This window comes from Micrasema longulum, unplaced genomic scaffold, assembly GCF_059751315.1.
Source record: "Micrasema longulum isolate JH-2025_06_02 unplaced genomic scaffold, ASM5975131v1 h1tg001970l, whole genome shotgun sequence".
Taxonomy (NCBI): domain Eukaryota; kingdom Metazoa; phylum Arthropoda; class Insecta; order Trichoptera; family Brachycentridae; genus Micrasema; species Micrasema longulum.
The window spans coordinates 94239-119809 of record NW_028279143.1 but is presented as its reverse complement, the minus strand read 5'-3'; the positions used below and the strand labels follow the sequence as shown (position 1 = coordinate 119809).

Below are 25571 nucleotides of genomic sequence, written 5' to 3'. Positions count from 1 at the left end.
CTATGCACTCGAGTTTTGCCAAATGTCAAATGTCATTTTTGGGCACGGCGGATTTGTGGTGCGGCGTACGACTCGAATCTGATTGTACTAATAAAAAAATCTCAGACTTTTCGAATTGTTAGGGCAATTTCGTCATACCGCGTTTCGGAAAGTCATCACGTTGTGTCAAAAATGATGGATCTCTTTAACGCACTACAACACAATTTCTGCAAATCGATGTGTTTTTAAAGTTCAATAAAAAAAATGTAAATATAGCATAATGTATTGTCTACAATGGCTAATTCCCGTACTGCTGATACCGAAGCCCGTAAATGCCGCGCTGATGCACACGCACGTCATGTTCATGGTGCTGTACCTCATCGGCTTCTTCCTGGAGAGGAAACCGTGCGCCATCTGCAGCCTCCTATTTCTGGCCGCCGTGTTCCTCATCTGCTACAGCGGCATCGGCAGCTGCCTGTTCTGGGCCAACCACTGCGACTTGGAGCGCTGCGACACCAAACACTAACCTGAAGCCCTAATAATCAACTATTCCAATCAATCTGTGTTTTATTTCCCGGGGCCCCCCCAATAAAAACAAGCGCTGGTTTACGAGAATGTTTTATTGCCTCACGCGTGTTGGAAGTAATCTCGCACGAGCGCGTGGCACTGCGAGATGGCCGCCATGCGGGTGGCCTTGCCCTGGAAGCGGCGCCCGTCGGCACTCGGAGCCCCGCGTCCCTCTAGGATGGAGCACACCCTGCAGAATTTATACAATTTTATTCATCCGGCTAAACAACGGCAATGGCTATGCACGTGGGCAGTATGCAACCCCGTCTTCCTTAGTTAAAATAATTTAAAACTACACTGGAACTTCTTTTCACACGGAACAGAAATAAAACATAAATTTATTTAAACACTAATTTAACCAGACATTCAAATTCCCTGCATCGCTTTTTTACTTACTAGGCGTATAATATATTATGATAGTGGTAGCGAATAATCTGTATTAGCAATTTAAACAATATTTTGTCTGTCATGTTTCCAAATAAAATTAAGGTACAATGAATAATAAACAATTCTTTTTTTAAATCTCAAAATTATTTTTATGCCAGGAAACCTATCCATTGTTCTTTTTTTTAGTATATTTTTTTACACGGTACTGTAAAAAAGAGGTTTCAGTTTACTGAATTCTCTAAATTTACAACCTCTATTATCAAAAACCAGAGGTTAGTAGAGATGGTAAACGACATCTATCTGAAAAATCAAATTCAATACTCGTGCGGAGATGTATTCCCGTCGGTACAATCCTTCGAGCTTGATCTATTCTGTGAATCTCACATCACTGAGCTAATTCTGTGGCGAGTAAAAACTCTTGCACGTTTTTATTCTTTCGTAACATATAATTAAGTAATTATTTTAATTTTAAAGTTTGCATGGGAGTCAAACCAGTTAGATCTTGACGCGGGCGACACGATATTTCGAACTACTCGCGTAGATTTGCAAACAAGCGGTCTTGTATAGAAGAAAGTCTTTATAATGTTGGCTTCAGCGACATTCTTCTGAGATTTTTCTCAAGCTGTATTATAGATCGAAAGCAGTATGTATCTTCAATCCGCAGTTTTTCACACCTCCTCGGGAGTGCCCCAGGAATCTAACTTAGGAGCAATGTTGTTCACAATATTTATAAATGACATTAGCAATGAAATAAAATTTTCCAAATTTTTATTATTTGCCGACGACTTGAAAATTTTCTGTGAAATACAAACTCCTTTGGACTGTCTGAAGATTCAGTATGACATTCAAAATATTCTTCAAAGGAGTAAATGAAACAAATTGTTCTTCAATGTCTCTAAATACAATAAAGAGTGTCCAAAACATTTCTTTCCATTTAATCATAGATGGAATAAAGCTTGAACGAGCGTCAACATCCAGGGATCTCGGAGTGCTGTTTGATGCTAAGATATCATTAAATCTACATATAATATCATGATGCAGTAACTCCCTTAAAATGCTTGGATTTTTTCAAATATTCAGATTCTGAAAACGTAGTATAATTCCTTGGTAAGAAGTCGCTCGGAATTTAGTTCAGTCATTTGGTCGCCAAATGGAACCACACATTCCTTAATAATAGAGAGGGTGCAGAATTTTTCTTTGCAATATCTGTATCTCAGGGAGTATGGATATTACCTGTGGCTTTTCCCTGCCGACTTCTTACTAGGAATGCTGGGCTACCAATCATCGTTGAGGAGAAGGGATATTCATTTCGGTGTCACTTTTTTCAACTGATCGGTGGTCGCATACATAATTCAGGTATTCTGAATGAATTCGCTCTATTTGTCCCTGATAATTATCTTCCACAAAGGCAGCACGGGTTGTTCTACCTACCACGATGTAGAACCATCCTGCCAATGGTTATGCCGGTAGGTAGATGTCAATATATTTAATGACAGTGGGATTTCTCTCAGGAAGGCAATTTCCAAATTGTAATATGTATGTTTATTTTATTTGTTTTTTTTTTCTCTTTTATATTTAATCAATGTGTTATGTATATTTTGTAATGTATCAAGAATTAATCGGATACTCTTTAATGTTCTCGATGTAAATGAAAAAAAAATTAATAAAATAAATTAAAGTTTATATTTGAAGCACTAACTTTGTGGTTATTCATTATAATAAAATAAATAAAACAACTTTGTTTTTAACCACTAATTTTTATTTTTTTATTTTTTTTTTTCACCGACCGGTTTCAAAGCAAACAAGCTTCTTTGTCAAGGTTTACGTAACTCATGAATTGATTCCTTTTTATTTTATTTCTATCATGTTCACTAAATACTACATGTGGACCCAATAAATCAACTGTTTTTTTTCTTACACGGGTGGTAATCTGAAATAATTATTTTCGAAGTAAGCCAGGAGAGGACTAAAAGAAATATTGTTTATTTGGTTATTAATTATTGTTTTCTTATTATGAATCGCTTTTTTAATTTCTAAGATTTCTAAGTTGTCTAATTTTAATATTTTATTCTCAACATGAAGTACTTTTAATCCAGTGTCTTTATTGAAGTTATGATTATTTTCTATCAGATGATTTGCAAATTCAGAAAAATTATTATTATTTAAGCATCTTAAGTGTTCTTTTACTCTAATATTAAAGTTTCTTTTAGTTTTTCCAATATATATTGAATCGCAATCACTACAATTTAATTGGTATATTCCAGATTTATTATATTTATGGACTTTGTCTTTGTGATTTTTTAGCAATGTTCCTATATTATTAGTTGTGTAGAAAGCCGGTTTAATGTTTGATGATAGGGAATTTGATAATTGTTTTGAAAAAATGTCATTTATAAAAAGAATCCGCCTCCATTGTTTACGTGGGTTTGCTTTAGCTTTTTGTTTGCTGTGGGAGTCAAATATAAATATTTGTTTATAAGTTTGCGTTTTTGTTTTTGATTTAATATTTTATCAATTAAGTTCTCATTATATCCATTATTATTAGCAATCTTATTATATTAGGGGCATTATTATATGATACTACTGGACGAATTGGATTATTTTCTTTGTGTATTTTCAATAAACCAAATAATTTAGGGGACATTGGATTGGGAGAAATTAACTGATTTCTGATTTTAACACTTGAAAAAAAGGCACTTTTTGAGTCTCTTATTGCGTTTTTTATATGGTCTGCTAATAATATAGGAACATTGTTAAAAAATCACAAAGACAAAGTCCATAAATATAATAAATCTGGAATATACCAATTAAATTGTAATGATTGCGATTCAATATATATTGGAAAAACTAAAAGAAACTTTAATATTAGAGTAAAAGAACACTTAAGATGCTTAAATAATAATAACTTTTCTGAATTCGCAAATCATCTGATAGAAAATAATCATAACTTCAATAAAGACACTGGATTAAAAGTACTTCATGTTGAAAATAAAATATTAAAATTAGACAACTTAGAAATCTTAGAAATTTTTAATGGATTCATAATAAGAAAACAATAATTAATAACCAAATAAACAATATTTCTTTTAGTCCTCTCTTGGCTTACTTCGAAAATAATTATATCAGATTACCACCCGTGTAAGAAAAAAAACAGTTGATTTATTGGGTCCACATGTAGTATTTAGTGAACATGATAGAAATAAAATAAAAAGGAATCAATTCATGAGTTACGTAAACCTTGACAAAGAAGCTTCTTTGCTTTGAAACCGGTCGGTGAAAAATAAAAATTAGTGGTTAAAAACAAAGTTGTTTTATTTATTTTATTAAAATAAATTAAAGCCAATCGTAGGAAACTGGACTGCATCCAAAGACAAATAGCTATCAGATCATGCAAGGGATACAGAACAATCTTCCTGGATCAGCTCACGTTTTGGGGGAATTTCCCAATTATTGATATATTTATATTGTAATTATTTGGGAAATAAAAAAACAATATAACAAAAGTCATTTCAGGATTAAGATCCAACACGAGGTTTACACGATGACCAGGAAAATATATTAGTATGAATGATATTCAAACATTTTCAACAGAGATAGAAAACCATTTTAAGAAGTGAACATGGTGTGAGCATTTACAGGGCTTTGAGTTACCCGCTAGACAGACAGTCATGATGCATTCAAAACATATTGTTGCCGACGTAACGCGGCATATGTTAACTTGGCGGCCCTTCCTATGGCCTTTCAATATATTTTTATCAGGAACTTCAGTATGTGTATGCGAGGTACTACCTCCCCAATAAAGACTAACATTTGTCGCTTTCGGGGGTGGTCATCGCCATACTGAAACACATATAGAATAAAATTTAATAAAATATTATTTACTGCCTATAAAATATATTTACTGTGTCATAGAGAAAAATTATTCATTATTCTGTTTGAATGTTGACCGCCGCGCGGTCGGCGGGGAACTGCGGCCGGGTAGCGGGAGGGGGCGCCCTTATACGTGGCGTGAGAGAGACTGATAGAGCGGGAGAATGTGCTCGCTATCTCTCTCGCCGCGTGATTGGTCAACCTAGTACCGTCCGCTATTGGCCTAGCATCGCCGCCGCACGGCAAAATGTATTGGACTTGGAACTCGGATACTCTTTGAGTTGGATTTTGGACCCCGGATAAATTGGACCCTTGGCTACTTCCCCGTAACACACCCCGCTATTCCCGCCGACGGAGGGATACCGGCCTTACAACCCGGTTGCCTGCTTCAGGATTGCGGCCGCCAGTGCTACTCACTAGCGACCCCGCAAGGGATCTCTAGGCAGCGATACCTCCCCCAGAGCTTATTGTTTGTCGGCTGAGGCCTGCCTACGCCCGGCACTCTGCGTTGATATCAGCCCCTACAGTATACAGTTCTTGTGACTGGCGCGATTGCTACGGAAGCCAGTCATCCGCCGCGTCTGTTACACATATTATGATGATATAAATGCATGACATGTCTATTTGTAGCATTCACGGAGGAGAATAAAAAAAATATGTTTTTAGTGGGTAGTTCACAAATGCTGATTTTAAAGAAACCTAGTTTTAATAATTACCCAGCGATATTAAAAAAGCACTACTTTTTAATTCTAATTAAATACTTAGTAGTTACAAATATTTTTTTTCCACATACGCTCCTAGGCGGAGCATGTGGACATCACCAGACGCCTCCAGGAGACCCTATCGCCGGCCAGCATTCGCACCTCCTCCCACGTCAATCCCGTGTGCCTTAATTCCACCAAAAGATCACCATCGATGGCCTTTCAGGACAGAGGGAGCCCGTAGATGTTAAGAAAAGGCAACTTGGGTTTAGATCCTCCTGAGGCATGTAGATGTAGTAAGAAAAATTATGTAACTGCTATTTTAAAACAGTTACCTTTCCAAAACCGCGTCACAAAAATAAATTAAATTCTTTAAAAAAAAACAAAAACTAAATCAACAAGCGCAGAAGTAAAAAAAAAAAGATTTTGCATTGTGCGAAAAATTGAATGCATTGCCAAGACTCATACCAAATTTATTAAATTGTCCGTAATACCTACCTTCTGGTATATATTATAATCTCCCAAGAAAACAGTACATACACATATACGCATGAAATCTTGCCGCTCGGTCTTCACACCACTTCAAACCCGCAGAGCCCCACGCCCTTGTCCATTCAACAGCATTGAAAACTAAATTCTAAAATAAATTAACAACACCAAAAAAATGAAGGTGTTTTCACATGGAGAAGCAAATTAAACTAAAACGGTGTCATTAACAGTTGTAAGCGTTTTGAGAAAAGGGGGAAAAATCACACCATTGTAAAAAAACTGGGAGACTGCACTGTTCTAAAAAAACTAAGGGCCAACACTGTTTTAAATAAACAGCGTTCCAAAGAAATCCTGTTTAAATTCTACTGGGAGTTATTTTTTAAAGTTTTTATGTGAGCTGTGAATTATACTCTTTGATAATAGTTCATGATTTGCAGCTCATAAAGATGAGTAGAATATTTTTAAAATGGGTTTATACCATTTGACATCCACCGTGACGCACGCTTTCCTTTACTCCTAAAACAGGCTTTGCAGACAACATTAGCGAGGTCTTGAGAGTCTGCCACTGCCTCTCAATATATTCCGTTGGAGTCGAGGAGTTTTGACCACCATTGGTGTTTTATAAATTTGCTCGTCTGTTAAAACGTCGTATAGTGGCAGGAATTTTCAGCTTTTTGACGTTGATGGGAAAAAAGAGGTGTTTTTACACTAGAACATTTTAAACTGGCACCTGAAACGCAAGACTGATCATCTTACCTTCACGTAGCAAAAGTGATCAAGATACACTGCGATTGGTGTACCAGTACAGTACACTATGCACCATTGGGTGCGGAAAGGTAATATAAATTAGGAATCAGGTTGTGGACCTGTGGCTAGTGTTGCGGACTTGCGGATCAGAGATCCGAGGTTTTAATAGTGAGTTATTTACAACTCGTTAAAAATGGCCAGCAAAATTGAAATATTTGGGTAACTTATAAGAACGCTAATATTTCTTTTTAAATAATAAAAAAATGTATGTATATATGTCATAAATTAAAAATACTTGGTTCACTTATTTATTTGGCCAATTAGCGCTTTCACCCTCTAATGGGCATCTTCAGACTGGTAAATATTATACAGTGTAAGGATCATTTATATAAAACTGAAAGTTATCTTAATTGTAGGTTCATTAAAAAAAACACATTGAAAGAGATACAATACATAATATTTCAATGAAACGATAGGACAAAGTTATTGAAAACATGGGTTGGCGGTGTTATTGCAATGTACAGGGGCTAATAAAGATGAGTTTGTAAATTCTATCTATTCTATCTTTTGATTCGTCTTCATTTAAATGTGATGCGTAGTTTGATATATGCGTATTTAATAATAAAAATAATCATGGTATTAAAAAAAATAACAATTACTTAATCTACTACATATACAGTAAGGTAATAGATTTCTCTGGATCATGTCTAGTCTGCCTAACTACAGCCTGGGTACAACCTGCAGAGGCAGATATTTTTATGCAAAATAAACAATAATATTACTACCTACTAGTTAATTAGCTACACAGTTATACAATATTAATTTATACCATTTATTATGTAAGAATGTTTTTGAGTAAATTTTCCTATATTTTTCGACCTAAACCAATTTTTCATAAATTTATTAAATTGAATCCGGGTCATGGTTTTGCAATGTTTGGGTAACATATTTAATATTTTGGGGCCCAGAAATCTAAAATTTCTTTGCTCGAATTCAGAGTTTGTGGTAGACCCCATGACCCATCCTCTAGTTTGACTTCTGGTAGGGCGGGAGTGTCCCTTTTGGGATTTGATAGAATAATAAACGTTTAAATGCTCTTTCCTATATATGAACCGGGACAATTACATGTTACTTGGTCGAATAAATAAGTGGAAGCATACCAAATATGTATTTTTAATTTATAACTTATATTTCAATATACAGGATGTCCCAAAAATCAACGTCAAGCCAGAAAGGGGTGATAGGTCAGGCGGTGACCGTTATAAGAAAAATATTTTTTTTAATCTTAGTTGTGTACTTTTAAAATTAAAGGTATTAAAGAATAAATAAATAGAGAAAATTTACACCCCGTGATGATCATCCAAGTAATGTGACTACATTTTTTTTTGGTGATGTAACCCTGAATAATCCTTCTGTAAATTACAGTCTAAAATTAAAACACAACTGCCTCAGTTTTAAAGAAAATAACACTTTTTCGCACAACCATATACTCAAAATTATTAAATGTCCCAACTTTAACTGACTGTACTGAAGAAAAAGTGTACTACGCTATTTTGACAAGTAACTTCAAAAGATATCGAATTTAGTCTGAATTGCAAAATGGTATGACACCTGCTAGATTATTTCTTAAATAAGGAAAAAAAAAAATTCTAAAGAAACCTGATTTCATCCTAATTCTTTTTACTCAGTTAAAATGCTTCTAATGCACGCTAGGCTGTCTCTAAGTCTGTAATTTAAAGGCACAAGTGTGAGTGAGACAGATAGTGACGCCACTTTTACCAAGATGTGTGAGACGGATAGACATGCCATTTTGACAAGTGCGAGTGAAACCGATAGCGACGCCAACCTAGCTGCATAGGCACAATGTGCAATACTGCATACGTTACACTCCTTTGTTTACCGCTCATCTTTCAGTATTCTTATAGATTTCATGCTTACAACTTTGGCTTTGTTCATTCAGGATAATAAATGTATGTACGAGGGGGGACCCAAAAGTAACGGGAATCACGCTGTGGTGGGGAGGGAGAGTGGGGATACCTATTTTTGATCCGGTGTCCGTTAGGGACTCATTTCCTGAATTAGTGTGCGAAGTTCTGTCGCTGTGAGTGTATCAGTTTGTCTGTGGGAATTTTTTTAGTGAAACAGCTTTTTCCGTTTCGCCGAAAACGAGATGGCCAATTTTCGAGAGCAACGCGCTTCTGTGAAGTTTTGTTTCCTGTTAAGGAAATCGGCCACGTAAACTATTGTTATGCTTAAGACTGCTTATAAGGATGCTGCCCTAAGTAAAACCAGAGTCTACGAGTGATTTTCACATTTTGAAAATAGAGAAATGTCAATTGAAGACCAACCCCGTTCAGGACGCCCCTCAGCGTCAAGAACTGACAAAAACATCAACAAAATCAATGCTCTCATTCGTGAAGACCGTCGCCGAACCATCGATCAATTCTGTGAGATGTCTGAAATATCATGGAGTTCAATTCAGAGGATTTTATCCGAAGAGTTGCACATGAGAAGAGTTGCAGCCAAATTTGTCCCTCGCCTTCTCAAAGGCGAGCAAAGGGAGCGTCGACTTCAGGCATGTTTTGATCAACTCAAAGAGGACCCTGAATTTTTTTTCAAGGTGATTACTGGTGATGAATTGAGGTGTTATGGATACGACCCCGAAACAAAGCAGCAATCAAGCCAGTGGAAGACACCTGGCTCTCCTCGTCCCAAAAAAGCTCGCCAAGTAAAGTCAAACATCAAGACAACTTATTTGGTTTTTCGATTGCAGAGGTGTTGTACATGCGGAGTTCGTTCCCCGGGTCAAACTAACTAAATTATAAAACAATTATGGACAGACTGAATCATGATCTTAATAGTGTATCACTGTGGCTAAAAATTAATAAATTAAAATTAAATGTTAACAAAACTAAATATATGAATATAGGAAACAAAAGAATAGAAATTACACCATCAATTGTAATAGAAAATGAAAAACTTAATGAAGTCACTGAAATTAAATATTTAGGTGTAATGTTGGATTCAAAACTTACATTTCACCAAAACGCTAAGATGGTAATAAATAAGATTGCAAAAAAAATATCAATTTTGGGAAGGATCAGAAGATTTATTGATAAGGACTCCTGCAAAACTATTTACAAAGCAATTATTGAACCACACGTTAACTACTGTAGTAGCATTTTATTTTTATCAAACAAAGAAAACATAGATAAACTAACTGTATTACAAAATAAAGCCTTTAGAATCATTTTGAAAAAAAACAGATATACGAGGGTAAAGTCGATGGTAAATGAAATGAAATTATTAACATATAAACAAAGAATATTTTACAATACAATGATATTTGTTCATAAAATTATAAACTCTAATAAAAAAACAGAATTTTGGAAAAAAATTGATCGGAACCAGCATGAACACAATCACAATACTAGAGAAAAGAACAAAATTAGACTTCCATTTAGGAAAAAGGCAAAGTCACAAAATTCAATTTTATTTAAAGCAATTAAAAAGTATTACGAAATGGAAAAAAATATTTATGAAGAAAAAAACATATCAAAATTTAAAATAATGGTCAAGACATATGTGATAAACAATTTATAAATTAAATATATTTGCAATGTTATTATTAGAACACACATAACAATATGTATGATATGTGTGCCCTATTTTAAGATTTAAATAAAAAATAAAAAAATAAAAAAAAACTTTTAACCAGAAGTTCTACTTGGAGGTTTTGAAAAGATTGAGGGAGAGTATCCGGAAGAAAAGAGCAAATCTTTGGCACACAAGCGACTGGTTCTTCCATCATGACAACGCGCCGGCCCACATCGCTCTCTCCGTAAAGCTATTTTTGGCCAAAAACAGCATCACTTGTTCACCCCTCTACTCACCAGATCTAGCCCCCTGTGATTTTTTTTTGTTCCCCAGACTCAAAAGGGACATGAGAGAAAAGCGTTTTGCCACAGTGGAGGAAATAAAACAAAAATCGCTGGAAGGCCTAAAAAACATCCCGATAAGTGAATCAAAAAATGTTTTGAACAATGGAAGTATCGTTTGCAGAGGTGCGTTATGGTCAAGGGAGAATACTTTAAAGGTGATCAAAATTTGGAGTAAAAATGTTTAAAAATTAAGGAGTTATGACGAAATTCATGTTTTTCTGGGTCCCCCCTCGTATGTATAATATATTGTCGCTTGATGTAATTCAATTAGGAATGAGGAATGAGTAATCAAAATCTGCGCATACAAACATCAATTTTGAAATTCAGTTAGGTGTATATTGTATAAGATCGTGTTTATTATTTAACTAATAAGATATTTTTTCTTATGCTTAAATGTATTTTTCTTTACTTAAAAATAATTTATTTTAAAACGAAGACTTTTTAAATCATCTGACACTAGGGGTTAAAAATATTAATTAAAGAGGGGGTACGCTGCTTAACCCGCCTCGTATTACTCGGAAAAGTCAAAGGAAAATGCTGTGTAGGAAAAGATGTTTAAAATTAAAGAGAGTGGTTCCACCATAGCTTCAAATCGGCCCAAAGTACATTCTTAGGAAAATTATATTATAGATACGTACTGCGGACCGAGTGCTCGTACGGGCTCCGGCGGGCCTTGCACGCTGAAGGCGTCACCGGAGCTCAGCAGCAGCAACGTGTCGGGGGCAACCGCGCAGCGCTGCGCCGCGCGCGCGAGCGAGGCCAGCGGGGGTGCGCCACGCTCGCGGTGTACGAGGGCGTAGGGAGGCCGCGCCCCCGCTAATGACAGCTGCGCCACTTCCTCCGCCAGCGCCGTGGCCTCGCGTGCAGCCCGCTGCAGCTTCTCTACCAGCAAAGCGTGTTGCGCCGCCTCTCCTCTGGAGGAAAAGAAGCCGCTTTGCATAACATAATACGACAATGACCCGTCAATTTTTTAATTTATTCATTTAAAATTACATTTATATACAGATTCACTAACTTATTATGGCTTTTTAGGCTGTCTTTATTATTATTATGGATAACTTATATGGCGCCATTTTCATAATATATTACCTCAAGGGTCTATGTTATAAAATTTCACAACTTCATCCCTATTGATGTGCAGCAGCCAAGTGCAAACATTTTTCTGAAATGCATTTGCACCTGCGGAGTTATTTATGACTATTGGAAGACGATTTAAGAATTTACGAGTTAGTGGTCGGACCCGTGTAATTTATCCTTCACGCAGATCGTGATGTACCGTGGTAAGGCATTCTTTTGAGTAATTTGGGGATTTTTGTGTGCTACAATCTTTGGACTTTTTCCAATAGTTCGATGTTTTTAGTAAAGTAGTAACTCTATACTTGATATCCATACTCCAATAAAGGTCTACAAAGGTCTCGGGTTCAATTCCCGACATGGTTGACATGAAATATTTATTTAAAAAGGTGTTTTTACACTAGAATATTTCATAGTTCCTGGACTGGTAACTGAAGCGTAAGACTGATCATCTTACCTTCATGTAACAAAAAAATGATCAAGATACAATGCGATTGGTGTACTACTGCAGTGCCCTATGCATCATTAGGTGCGGAAAGGGAGTTATGATATTATGATGTATTTAGATAATAATACTAGGTCTATAACTTAAAATCCGGAATTTTTTTAGAAAATTTGAGCGTTTATTAAAATAAATCTTGTACAATTCTGTTATTCAAAGAATTGTTTATCGGAAGTTACAACATTTCCCCATATTCCTGGCAATTTGCGAATGCTATCCCTAAAAAACCGGTCATCTTTTGAATCAAAGAACGAATCGAGCCAATTTTAATCCCTTGGACTGAAGTAAAGCGTATTCCGGAGAGTGCATTCTGCATCAACCGAAACAAATGGAAATCAGAAGGCGCCAAATCTGGAATATACGGCAGGTGGGGCAGAACTTCCCATCCGCTATTTTTCAAATAGTTTTTAACAGGTTGCGCAACATGTGGCTGAGCGTTGTCATGTTAGAAAATCCATGTCTCGTGTCTGGTCTCCCATTTTAGCCGTTTTTCTTTCAATGCTCTTTTTAAACAAATCAGTTGTCAGTACAGCTCTACAGTAATGGTTTCACCAGGTTTTAGAAGCTCATATTACACAACTCTTTTTTGGTCTTTATCTTCTAACTTTTTCGGCTATCCAGGCCGCTCTTTGTCATTGTTATCAAAATCACCACTTTTAAAGCGTTGAAACCACTCAAAACACTGTGATTTTGCAAGAGCATGTTCGTCATACAATTCCACGAGCAAACTATGACTTTCGGCTGCAGTTTTCATTGCAAAAAAGGGACTCAGCAAAACTTCTCACTAATGCTATTTTTTTTGCCAATTTTCAAGATTTCCCGTGATTTAAAAAAATATGATGTGCATAACCATTGGACCAACTACTGCTTTACAAAATTGTGACAGGAATGGTTGACTGTACAGAGCTGCTTGTTTTAATAACAATACATGTGCCAGCCAGGATTTGTAGACGGTACCACCTGTTTCATGTACCAACAAGTAAGACATCGTATGTTAAAAATGCTTTTTTTCGTAGGACTTTTTCAATGTACAATACAAAATTTAAAAATATAGATTATACAAACATCACTCTGTCAGATTTAAAATTTAAACTAAAAATGTATTATGTAACTTAGTAGACATTATAATAATAAATATGTACATCTCCCCCCCCCCCCTCCTTATCCTCTCTTCAAGCATTTTTGTCCTTTTTTGTCCTTATCCCGCCCAATTTACAGTAACTTAAATGTTCTTAAAATTAATATTTTAAAAATCTTTGATTATTGAGTACTTGAAAATAACATTTTTATATGTATAAATTGTTTGTATTTATTTGATATGTAATATATATATTCTTTACTAACTTTGTATACTATGTGGAAATCTGTTATTGGTTCTGAGTTTATACACTATATCTGTTTGTTTACTAAAAATATGTATGTAGAACTGTTGATTTCCCTAATAAAATAAAAATAAAAATAAGCAAATCAAACATTGTTGACTGATTTTGACTGATTTTGACAGTTTTTGAATAGAGCTTCAAAATGACATGTATGTCAATGATTTGCTACAGCGCATACACAAATGTTAACACCTAGTGTCAAATTCCGGTTTTTAAGTTATAGGCCTAATATATTTCAGTTCTCTATCTCCTTAGATTGGAATTCGGAACAATAACTAAACAAAATATAATATGGGTCTTACTTAAGCAAGCGAGTGAGGACATTCTCCCGCTCCAGGGTAGTCTGCAGCCGCGCCAGGACTCGCCCTCCAACGAGAAAGCGGATATTGGTTTTGTGTTTTTTCCCCGCTTCGGCACCCAAAACTGTGATCGCTTGCAGCTGACTATATTTGAAAAGATTACTTATTAAATATTAATTTATATTTACACTTCTATGGAACAATTCTTATTAAATAGATTTGTTGGTGAGTTTAAAAGTGATCTTAAAATATATTTTTTATTATTGTTCAACTAAGTCATGTCTTCGGTTTCATGTTATTTTAACGACACTGTTTTTTTAAAGATTTATACCCGTATGCAGAGACAAAACTTAAGGTGAGGAAAGTACATTCTAATTTCAAATGCAGAGAATAACCCGAAGGTGAAGACAATAGAATGTACTTTCCTCACCTTAAGGTTTGTCTCTGCATACGGGTATTAGACTTTTAAAAAAATATTAACAGTTAACAGCTCATAATGTCGTCTCGGTACTGACATTAACATATGGAATTGGAAAAACAAGAATGAAAGATTGCTGAATGCGATTTCTTGGCTGAATGTGTGGTAAAACTATCTAAGAAAGCTGCATAAATGTCAAGATATGGATAAGTAGAAATTTCACATTATTTTTTATACTGGTTCCGTCCCGGTACTAACGCGGTTCAGACAGCAAGCAATATCAATGATGTGTACGGGCCAAACACTGGGAGTGAATGCACTGCAAGTTTTATATTTTCTCCCTTCCGCTCGGAAAACTTCAACCTCAACAATAAATCACGTAGAAGACCGGAGACTGAGGTTATTAGGACTATATTAGTAAAGACGAAGGATTGAAAGCGATAGTGGAAGCGAACCCTTCTCAGGTGACAAAACAATATTAAGTCATTTACATAGAGTCGGCAAAATAAAGAAGCTCGAGAAGTGGGTGAACTGAATGAATGCCAGCGGCGAGCTCGCTTCGATGCCTGCATTTCTTTGCTGAGGTAACAAAATCACGGAGGAATTCCAAGTCGGATCGTTACTTGCGATGAGAAATGGATCTTGTTCGACAGCTGTTGTTGGCATTCATCGCAGTGGTTGGATTAAGGGGCTCTAGCCAGACAATGCCCAAAACGAAAGATCATCTAAAAAAAGCTTATGGTAAAGGTATGGTTGTCCTGCGTCGGTGTAATCTACTACAGCTTCGTAAGATCTAGCTTAACGATCTAGACGCAGACAATAATGGACAAGTTTTCAGTAAAACAACTGAAGCTAATCAATCGCCCATTGCTCATTACTTTTTCTTCGCAACAACGCTCGGTAACACACTGCACTAACTTTTTACAGGGAAAAAAAGTTAACGTGAAAAATACCTTTATAGCATTTGTTGACTCCCAGCAGGACTTTTACAGCAATGACATCAATCAACTACCATGAAAATGAATAACTAGTATAAAGGTAATAGTATATTATTGAATGAATGAAACAAGAGTTCTAAATTTGTTGCAACAGGGAGGGGAAACATTTTTTGAGAAAGGAATATGGAAGTCTAGGCATTTACAGGGCTTATGATTTGTCATTGGCTGGTTTAAATGGCCAATTTAAACACTCTGAATATCTGAATAACTCCCTAGGGAGAAAATCTTGCCTGTCTACAAACATTTCGTCATTGCGCCTGCAAAATCCGCCAGACATTTTTTTTTGCAAATTTCGTTTTTTTTCCGCCCTGCCATGTAATGAGAAGAGACGGATTGGCCTATAAAACCCTTTTTTTATTTTAAAGCTAGTTTAGAAAAATGCAAAATAAGCTATGTATTTTCACCTGAAAAATGGCTTTCAAAATACGCCATGAAGACTCTGTTCACATATCGCATTTTTAACTAAAGGTGAAAGCTTACTATTGCGCTTGTTAATGACACATAACGGAGTTTGCACCTACTCTTCCCTCAGAACGCTCTTTTTGCCAGTCTTGTTGTGACTTGCAGCATATACAATAAAACATATTTAAGTTATTAAGAATATTGTAATTAATTACTTTACAGTTTTTTTTAAAATGTATACGTTTATTCAAAGAAGTTTTTATTTTAAAAGCCCGGTAAGTGATATAACAGTTTTTTTTTTGTTCAACCATCTCATATTAAAGACATTACAATAACCTTTTAGAACTTTAAAAATGTTCTTTACAAAGTTTACCTAAGAATACTTGTGTTGTTATAGTATGATGTACATTTATACTCAACATTTTTTTGGTATGTGTATTTTTTGTACATACACAAATCTGGATTTCTCCCGAGGGGGAGTAGGTATATATTTTTTATCAATATTCCTACAGAGATGAGGTAGAATTTTTTCAAATTCAGGATTATCGATATTCGAGCGTTTACAGGGCTTATGACCTGTCATTGGCTGGGTTGAGTGGCCACTTTACGTTTTTAACAACATTCCCCATTCCGCTTATTAGCGAATATCGACATTGGTATCATTTTGATTCTTGTATATATCTTGTTAAATGAGAAAGCTTTTGTTTGTTAAAAACGTAAAGTGGCCACTCAACCCAGCCAATGACAGGTCATAAGCCCTGTAAACGCTCGAATATCGATAATCCTGAATTTGAAAAAATTCTACCTCATCTCTGTAGGAATATTGATAAAAAATACATTTATACTCGTACATGAATAAATAATTTTTGCAGACATATTATGTGGTAATAATAACTTTAATATTTGGCTTAAACCATGGATCGGTGTGTATAAAATTGTGTAATTTATTTTTTATCATATAATTAGAAAATAATAATAGGCTGTTAGGTACAATATTTACCTTAAAAAAACTGTGGATGTTTCATTTATTGTTTGTTTGTACATTTTTTTAAGCTATCGAATACAATTTTTCGTCTAGTTCAAACATTTTTTAAACATCAACTGAAATATTATGTACATACCCAATAATTAAATGATTTTTAATAGTATACTTAATTATTTTACATTTTTCTTGATTTTGTTATAAATGATGTGCCTGATCATAAACTTATAAGTATTTTAATACTTTTTTGTATTTGGGGCATTTATAGATAATGTATCCATTAGTTTGAAGCTTATAAATGAACTAATTAGTTTGTTGTTTTGGTTACAACAGGTAACATACCTATCTGCACCTAAAATTAGATCCTTTAGAGCATAGCGATTAGTAAACATGGTTCTGAACGATCATCATCATGCTGAAACTCCAAGAAAATCAAGCAAACAGCATTAGCAACAAAAGTAGCGCAGATAAACTGGGAACATGTAATTATAGGTTTATATTGAACCACAAAATGAGACAGTTTGAATGCGCTGATTCTAACTGCAACTCAGACGATGATCTGTTGACTAATGAACCAAACACAGAGGACAAGCGAAAAGTGAATAAAATATTACGAGTCCTGGGTAAAAAATAAAGCGGTATTAAAATATATATGTATATCGAACGTACAACACAGTTTTATAATCGCTCCTGGTAAAACTCCTAAAAACCGTTAATTTTCCAAGTAATCCAATATTATTTTTTGTGAAGTTGATCAGTGTGATTTCCACTACAAACCAGTGTATTTTCTGTAGTAAAAAACTACGGCACAGTTCAGTTGAGTGTGTTTCAAAAAGTGCATTGACAGTTGTTATTCTGAGCTGTCCTTCATCACAAATTGTTACCAATATTTGACCTACCTACATAGTTGCTACTACCTATAGATACATTCTTGTATCTGCGTACTATGGTACTTATATACTCAATATATTCAACTACCTGCTAACTACGAAATAATATATGAAATAAGTACTTTAAGTATTCTCATATTCCAACCACATTATTATCATATAAAGTCACTATAGTTATCTTAATTATATAATATTATTTATAATGGCCCCAAAAAAGGAAATAAGATTGAAGGCAACGGGTTGTGAACAAGCGATGCCAGCATCTGTAGCCCCCCCTCCCCAATCTCCGTTTTCAGCCAACTTAGAATTGAGTAATGCCATCTCTACACCTCAGATAGAGATTAGGAAAATAACTGAGGGATTAGAAAAAAATAAAAACGAAGTTCTCCAAAAAATTCATGTTTTCGAAAAACTGTTCTACGAGATGCAAGAAAAGTTTGTTGAAGTTAGCGGTAAACTATTGGTTGTTGAGAAGGAAAACTACAATCTCAATACAAAATTAACGCGATTAGAAGAATCTCTAGGCACAAAACTCTTGCGTTTTGAAAGAGATGAAAACCATCGCGAGCAGCTCAATCGAGTTAACAACAATGAAATATCCGGATATCCCCAAACTGCCAACGAGAACCCCATGGACATCACTATCAAAATATCGAATGTGTTAAATACTCAGCTAAGTAATGCAGATATAGACACTTTTTATCGCGTGCGGCAATTCCAACCTTCCAACAAGCCTAAGAATATTATTATTAAATTAAAAGATATCAAGAAGGAAGAATTTGTCGCATCCAGTAGGAAAAAAAGAGGAATTACTTACTCCGATATAGGACTTCCGGGTTCGGGTAAAGTCTTCATCAACAACCACTTGACCCTCACTAACAAGCAAATCCTTTTGAAAACCAGAGAGGCAGCTAAGAAATCCAACTTTAAATATGTATGGGAAAAAAATGGCATAATCTTTGCGAGGAAAGACGACACTTCTCCATTACTCAAAATTACCTCAGAAGAAGACACACAGAAGTTTTTTCGACTTTCATAGGACACATTTTCTTATTTTGGTTTGCGCGACCTCTTTGCGTATTTATACTTATCTAATTTTATTGACTTTTTTCTTTATCACTGTACTTACACGGTATACCTGTCCCAATGTATATGTCCCACTTTTAATCACCCTTTATCCCATAGTTTACCTTTACCCTGTGACCCCTATTACCTCATTTTTCCTTATCCTTGTTATAAAGTTGACCTATTGCAATATCGTTCAGATATATAATTATAATATCTCTTTCATTTTATATTTGTATATGTACATAATTCTGCTTAAGATAACTTCATTTCCCCGGAAAAAATGGACATATTTTGTGTATTTTAGTTCTTTTAAATTCTTTCCTATTGTTTATAAAATTAAATTTATTAATTACTTTTTACGGGCGAGTTAAACATTTACTACCAAAATACAACGCAGTGTCCGTCGAAAAGTAAAGTCAACACAACAAGTTCATTTTTTTAATAATTTATTGCCCGAAAAAAATTATGTTAAAAACTCGTTTATTTATCGTAGCTGCTCCAAATTTAATTTACTTTGTCCCCATTTAGATATTTTTAATACAAAATTTTGTGACTTCAAAAAAAAACTTTTTGAAACACTGTAAAATAAAACATTTGTCAGGGTGTAATAGGTTTATGTTTATTTTATTATAATATCAAAATTTTGAATTGGTCAACTACTCGTATATTATGAAAATCCCTCTCCTCCACTCCTCCACTCTATTTCCTCATGTCTTATATAATATATTATTTTTTTCTTTACTATGTAACATGTTCTCTCATTATATTTGTGAAAAACTTTAAGTGGATGTATGTACTATTTTTTTATATTTTGTATTCTTCTATAACAACTGTTGTTTTTCCTTAGTAAATAAAAATAAAAATAAAAAAAATAAAAAAACAGTTAGTGGACAAACAATTTTCGTCAAAACAGCGCAAAGAAAAATAAGAGAAACATCCTGCATTTATCATGATTTAAATATATCTAATAGATCTTTTCTATGCGGGTTAGTTACTGAGCAAGCTCGCCAAAATGTGTTCAAATTTTTCTGGAGCTTGTCAACCTTGAGAAGCTAAAAAAGCCCATATTTTGGGCTCGTGAATATCAGAAAAATAATCAAGAGGCGACAACAATCAAATGATATCAGTGCTTCGAAACGCCAAATTGGAGTCGACTGCTTCTTACCCACGCTCAATGGTAAAAAAATTAAGAGTATGCAGAGATTTTTTTCAACACTACACTGGACATCACGAAAGATACATTTACCCAATGGATATCATCTAAACAGATAGATAACGGTCAGAAGACTCAAACAGCTAGAATACGAAATAGTCCCAGCACTTTTTAATCCGAGTCTGTGAAACAGTGGTTAGATCCACAGACTAAAGATATAATACTGAAAGTTAGATCTATCAACTGCCTAAACTTTAGAGCCATTATTGCCGCTTAACTAGTGCGAGAGCATACATGGAGGATACATTTAAATCGTAATCAGAAATGCATACAGTTTATACGTTCTGGCGTGCAGAGAATGGCAAAACTCCCGTCAAAATTTTTGCGTGGTTTAAATATCAATATTTAAACCACGCACAGATCAATGTGACATATTATGTGTATCCTACAAGGAAGGAAAATTAAAAAAGAAGTATATCAACTTCACTTAAGTAAGAAAAATGAGGCAAGAGATGCAAAGAAGCTGGCTATTGCATCCTGCACTGACCATCATTTAGTTGCAACAATGGATCTTTAGAGCACACAGCTTTGTCCAAAACGTTTAGTTTCTGCTCAATATTATAAGAAAATAATATGAAAGATGTTTTTCTGTACGTTTGGCATGAAGGTAATGGAAGTGTTACAGCAAATGAGTTGATTTCTTGCATCATAGACTTTATAGAAGAAGAAATTCATAAGGGATTTACAACAATCATTTATCGGATGGCGGCGCTCACCAAAGCAAAAATAAAATCCTCTGCAGTGCTCTGGCAGACGCAGTGCATTGGAGTTACTTATTTTAGAAAAGAGGCACACGATGATTGAGGTAGATAGTGTTCATTCGACCTTGGAAAAACAGTGTACTCCTCCATTATACTCCCTTAGATATTACGTTGACCGCATGAAAGCTTGACCATCTAAACTCTAAACGGTACATTATTAAGCATATAGATTATAACTTTTTCAAGGCTTACGACACACTCTCCACTAATTACAGCACCATTCGACCAGGCAAAAAAGTTGGAGATCCTACTGCAACCTAGATTAGAGGGTTGCTGTACAACTAAGAGGAAATTATGTACAAACTGAGACATATTGATAACTGGACACTACTGCCCTAAAGGAGGCGAGATTTATATGCAATACCGCTACCATTGTACACAGGGCCGAAAAAAATTGACAAATCTAAGTTTGAACCATAACAATCTTAAAAATTTTATAGGGATGCATCGAGACTATCTATCACTTCTTTTATGATAATCTCAAATACTGATTTTTTAAATTATAGGTACTATCTTTGTATCTTTCAAAGATCTCAACAGTTTTGAGAAAAATTATGATTTTACTAGTAGGTAGTTGTTATTATTGTTTATTAAAATACTGCATTGAGAGGTTAATTTATTTTATCAAATGTTAACATCATTATTACTGTATTACTTATTATGAATGTATATGAATAATGTTTGGTTTTCTTCTTTCAACATGTTTATTTTTTTTTGTGGCTTCTTTTTCCTAGCCACTGGGGTAATTAGTTACTTGAACATCACGTATAATACTTTTTGTTCGATTATTTATCTATCTATCTTATTCTGCGTGTGTTTATTTCTCTTTTACTCGATAACGATTTAGTTAGGTATATCAACTTTTAGCTGGGGAAGATAAAGGTTTGTTCGAAACAGACTATTGGCTTGGTTAAATATGTCTTACGCATGAGTTAAAAATATAATTTAACAATAAAAAAAACAATCATTAACCATTTTTAAAACCCATTTTGTCTAAAATACGCGTTCATTAAAATCCCCTATGTGCTGCCTCTACTACAAAACGGATTTAAAGACTCAAATAAAACCAGCTATGTGCCTTTCAGCCACAAAAATATTCATTAAGGCTTAAATATTAAAATATCATTTTATAAAACATCATTATACTAAATCCGACGTAAGGCTCTAATTTTGTGTTTATTTGCTTTTTAAGAAATGCGAGACACCGTTGAGTAAATCAGTTTTTTCCTTCCGAATTTGCAGGCGCAGCAACGATTTGGACATACTCAAAGCATTGTTGAAACAAGAGTTAAATTTGTGCAACAGAGGGGGAAAACAGTTTTGAGAGGGAAATATGGAAGTTTAGGCCTGTCAACAAACATTTAGACAAACTGAAAACATTATTCGAGAGTTAGCTATTCAGAAGCTATTTGTGGAAATAGTGAGTAGACAAGAATGATAATGATGACTGCTATAGGGTAATGGAATAGGTTTTAGGTTAGATTAGTAATCACCTCAGTATAGGTTAGTAATTCCCTCGGTTTAGGATAGTAATCACCTCAAGTTAGAGACATGAGTCCCGCAGCACGGGTTGTCATCCAGCTGCGATATGGTGACCACGCGGAGGGGGCCCTCACGCTGGTCCTCAGGCAGACCAGCCCGCAGACCCGGGGGGCCCTGCCCGGGCGGCAGCGTGCGCACGTTTACGGGCAAGGCCTGGCGAATAAGGAAGTTGCAGCGCCGCTGGGCATCCTCCAGGGCGCCGCGCACCTGCTCCGGAGACCCCGGTACCTCTACGTAGCACTCGCTGGCCCCCAGCCACCAGGCGGTGGTGGGCAGCATGTGCTCGCGCTCCAGCACAGCGGACAGCAGGTGCTGTCCCGAGTGCTGCTGCATGTGGTCGAAGCGCCGCTCCCAGTCCACAGAGAGTTGGACCCGAGCGCCCTCCGGGAGGGGCGAGGGGACGTAATGCAAAACTTCCTTTCCGCGCCTCTCCACCTTGAGTACGGCCAAACCGCCCAATGTGCCCTCGTCGCTCGGCTGTATCGCCAAATTTTATTTATTTAGGATAAAAACAGCTGTGCAGCTTATAATGCTTATATTTAGACAAATAAAAAGAGAATACAATAGCCTACTAAGTTTGACAAAATAATGCGATGATTTAAATAATACAAAAAATAAAGTAATAAGAAATTGCAACAAAACAGCAGACAATGGGAAAGGAAAATAAGGAAAGTGACAAGGAGTAATAGAAGATGAATGAAGGAAAGTAGGAGTGTAAAATTACATTTGACTTATATATGTATGAAGAAATAAAAAAAAAACAAAAAAACATCTATTCTCCGTTATTCTGAATCAAGTTTGTTAGTTCTTTAATATAATAATTCCGCAATAATAAAGTAGAATAATTTCGCCCCAACTTTCTTCCTACATATCTGTCTGAATCTTATGAAAGTAAATAAAGAAGAATATTATACACTACCTGACCGCCACCTTCGGGAAATAAAATTGTGTCATCGAGTATTACGCAGAATGCACGGCTCACCCCCAACTCTGCTAGTTGGACTTCTTTGCATGACTTTACCTGTGCAGTCCACTGTAAATTATATAATCATTACTCGTCTTGCTTTTTTTTTTTAATTTACAAATCATATAATTCAAAGTACAAGGGACTGATATAATACTAAAATATTTTTAAAAGTACATATTCAGAACAACAAAGAAACAAAGCAAAAGCAAACACCTTTAATATCACAACAAAATATAAAACAAACTTGAAGAGTTTCATAGACAAACAAAATAAATAAATAAAAACACCTCCGAGAATAGAGAAAGTGGCAAATCTAGGACTAAGCTGAACAGGTCGTGTCTTTTTTAATTTATTTTTTTTGGCAATTCATCCTATGGAGGATGATTTCTTTTTAAATGTTTAGATTTTAAAATCTCGAGCCACAGGGTCCTATACTCCGAAGTGAAGTAAGAAATGAGTAGAGCCTTGAAAGCATCTGGACGCCAGATAAATATCATATAGCACGATAAACATGTGCGGATTCGAAGCAAGATTCGGATATATAAAAAAAAGGTGTCAGACCAATCATGGTGTATGAGCGTCAGAGATGAAAGTACTAAGGGCAATCATAAGGAAAACCCTAAGGGGCAGAATCCGGAGTCGAAAAATTAGATGGATTTGCGATACCCGAGGCATAGTACAGTGGAGCAGAACAAGGAGAAGATTCTGGAGAGATTTCATCGAAATAATAGACAGCTCCGGAAATCCCAAATGGCCACCGTCTGCCTGGTAGACCACCGAGGCGATGGAAGGACAGCTGAAACTCAACGTCTCGGGAGTCAGCTTCTAGCTGATAACAGAGTTGTGCGAGAAAAATCTTAAAAAGAGACTGCCAGCAAAGTTAAAAATTACATAATAGAACCTTCGTACTTTAATTACTACGAACTCTTTATTCCCTTGTTTAAAAACTGCAAGCTCCGTTACCTAGCCTTCATTTCATATTAATATATTATATATATATGGTTAAAAAATATCCTCGAGTGATCTGTAGAAATAATCGTAGCTGCATTCAATTTGTCTACAAAATTTTTAACATATTCGAAATACGAGGTAAATATTAAAAATAAATGGAAAATGATTTTCAATAAAAATTATATTCTGTTACAACATAAATCATTGATCTCGAGGTGTCTTTCAGATCAGCACGTTGCAAAGCAACCCTCAATTTATTTTAATCAAATGTCCAAGAGTAAATCTATTTATTACATTTTAAAATCTTTAAATAGTACACACAACATATTTAAAATATATATATATATATATATATATACGTAAAAGTTGTAATAAAAAATGCTTAACCTTATGTCTGAATCCTTATTCGTCATTGATAATGTATACACTAGATACAGCACTAAGCGCCCGTCTTGTGTTCCATTCAATCTAAGTTCCGGAATTTATCTTACATTTTTAGGTTTATGTAAAATATTTTGTCATTATTACTTCCGACGTTTAATTTTTTATTTTAATAGTTATAATTTATCATTAATATAAGATTAAGTTTGTTAATATTTTTTTATTCTGTTGTAATTTTTCTTGATATTAAGTTCTATCTTCCTTCTAATTTTACTGTAAGTTTCTATTTTCTGTTAAATAGGCACTATCAGGTTTTGGTGGGTTTCTCTGTTAGTGCCTATTTCAATTTATGTTGAAATTTTTATTGGTTTGGATATGTGTTTATTATTACAATTGATATTTTGATGTTATTCTTGTACTTATATTTTTCTTGTCTTTTATTTGTATGTATATTGTTATTCCTGTCTGTTTATGTTTTTCTTATGTTTATAAATGTAACTTGTTTTTGGCCGATGTTATCAAGTTTTGGTAGTAGACCCTAATAAAGAAAAAAAAAACCTAATTTGTAGTCAGTAAACGTGAAGCAAGCAGCGTAAAAAGACGCGACATACAGTGTTTAATTCACAGTAAACTGGCATATATAGCTAGTCTTTTTTACTCAACTGCACATTTTATCCGGCAATGTTTACGCGACAACGCTTATTTATCGGAACATAATTTCAAACAATCGTTCTATAAAGCATCATCTCTATTTAATTATACCTTAGTGTTATTCATATGAATAAATACCAATATTTTTGATATTTTTTTAAACCTGGGATTCGTAACCACCTTTTTTTATTTCCGTAATATGTGACAATAATTTCTATAGGTACCTCTTTCAAATAACTGTCTTCCTGGCATTTAAATACCATTTTTCTTATCAATTATTTTAATTACCCCTATGTGCATCGGCAATCTGACATTTGACAGATTTATTTGAATTTTGACATTTGACGGCAAAGATCAAAGCACAGATAAAATGCATAAGGTATCAGTTTATTTTCTTCTTCTTCTTAGT

The 25571-nt window shown here is 34.9% G+C and overlaps 2 protein-coding genes across 2 annotated transcripts; one reads left to right on the top strand and one right to left on the bottom strand.

Moving 5' to 3' along the window:
* Positions 1–1076, top strand: bc10 (BLCAP apoptosis inducing factor bc10). The gene has a single exon (XM_088238808.1). It carries the CDS (start codon positions 260–262, stop codon positions 503–505), a length of 246 nt encoding a protein of 81 aa, XP_088094934.1. The 5' UTR covers positions 1–259; the 3' UTR covers positions 506–1076.
* Positions 582–25529, bottom strand: LOC148273371 (alanyl-tRNA editing protein Aarsd1). Its single transcript, XM_088238807.1, has 6 exons — positions 25387–25529; positions 23132–23245; positions 22208–22689; positions 13942–14082; positions 11320–11595; positions 582–736 (listed from the first exon to the last, which is right to left on the bottom strand). The coding sequence occupies exons 1-6, from the start codon at positions 25423–25425 to the stop codon at positions 607–609; spliced, it is 1182 nt and encodes a 393-aa protein (XP_088094933.1). The 5' UTR covers positions 25426–25529; the 3' UTR covers positions 582–606.
* Between the last annotated feature and the right edge of the window lie 42 nt (positions 25530–25571).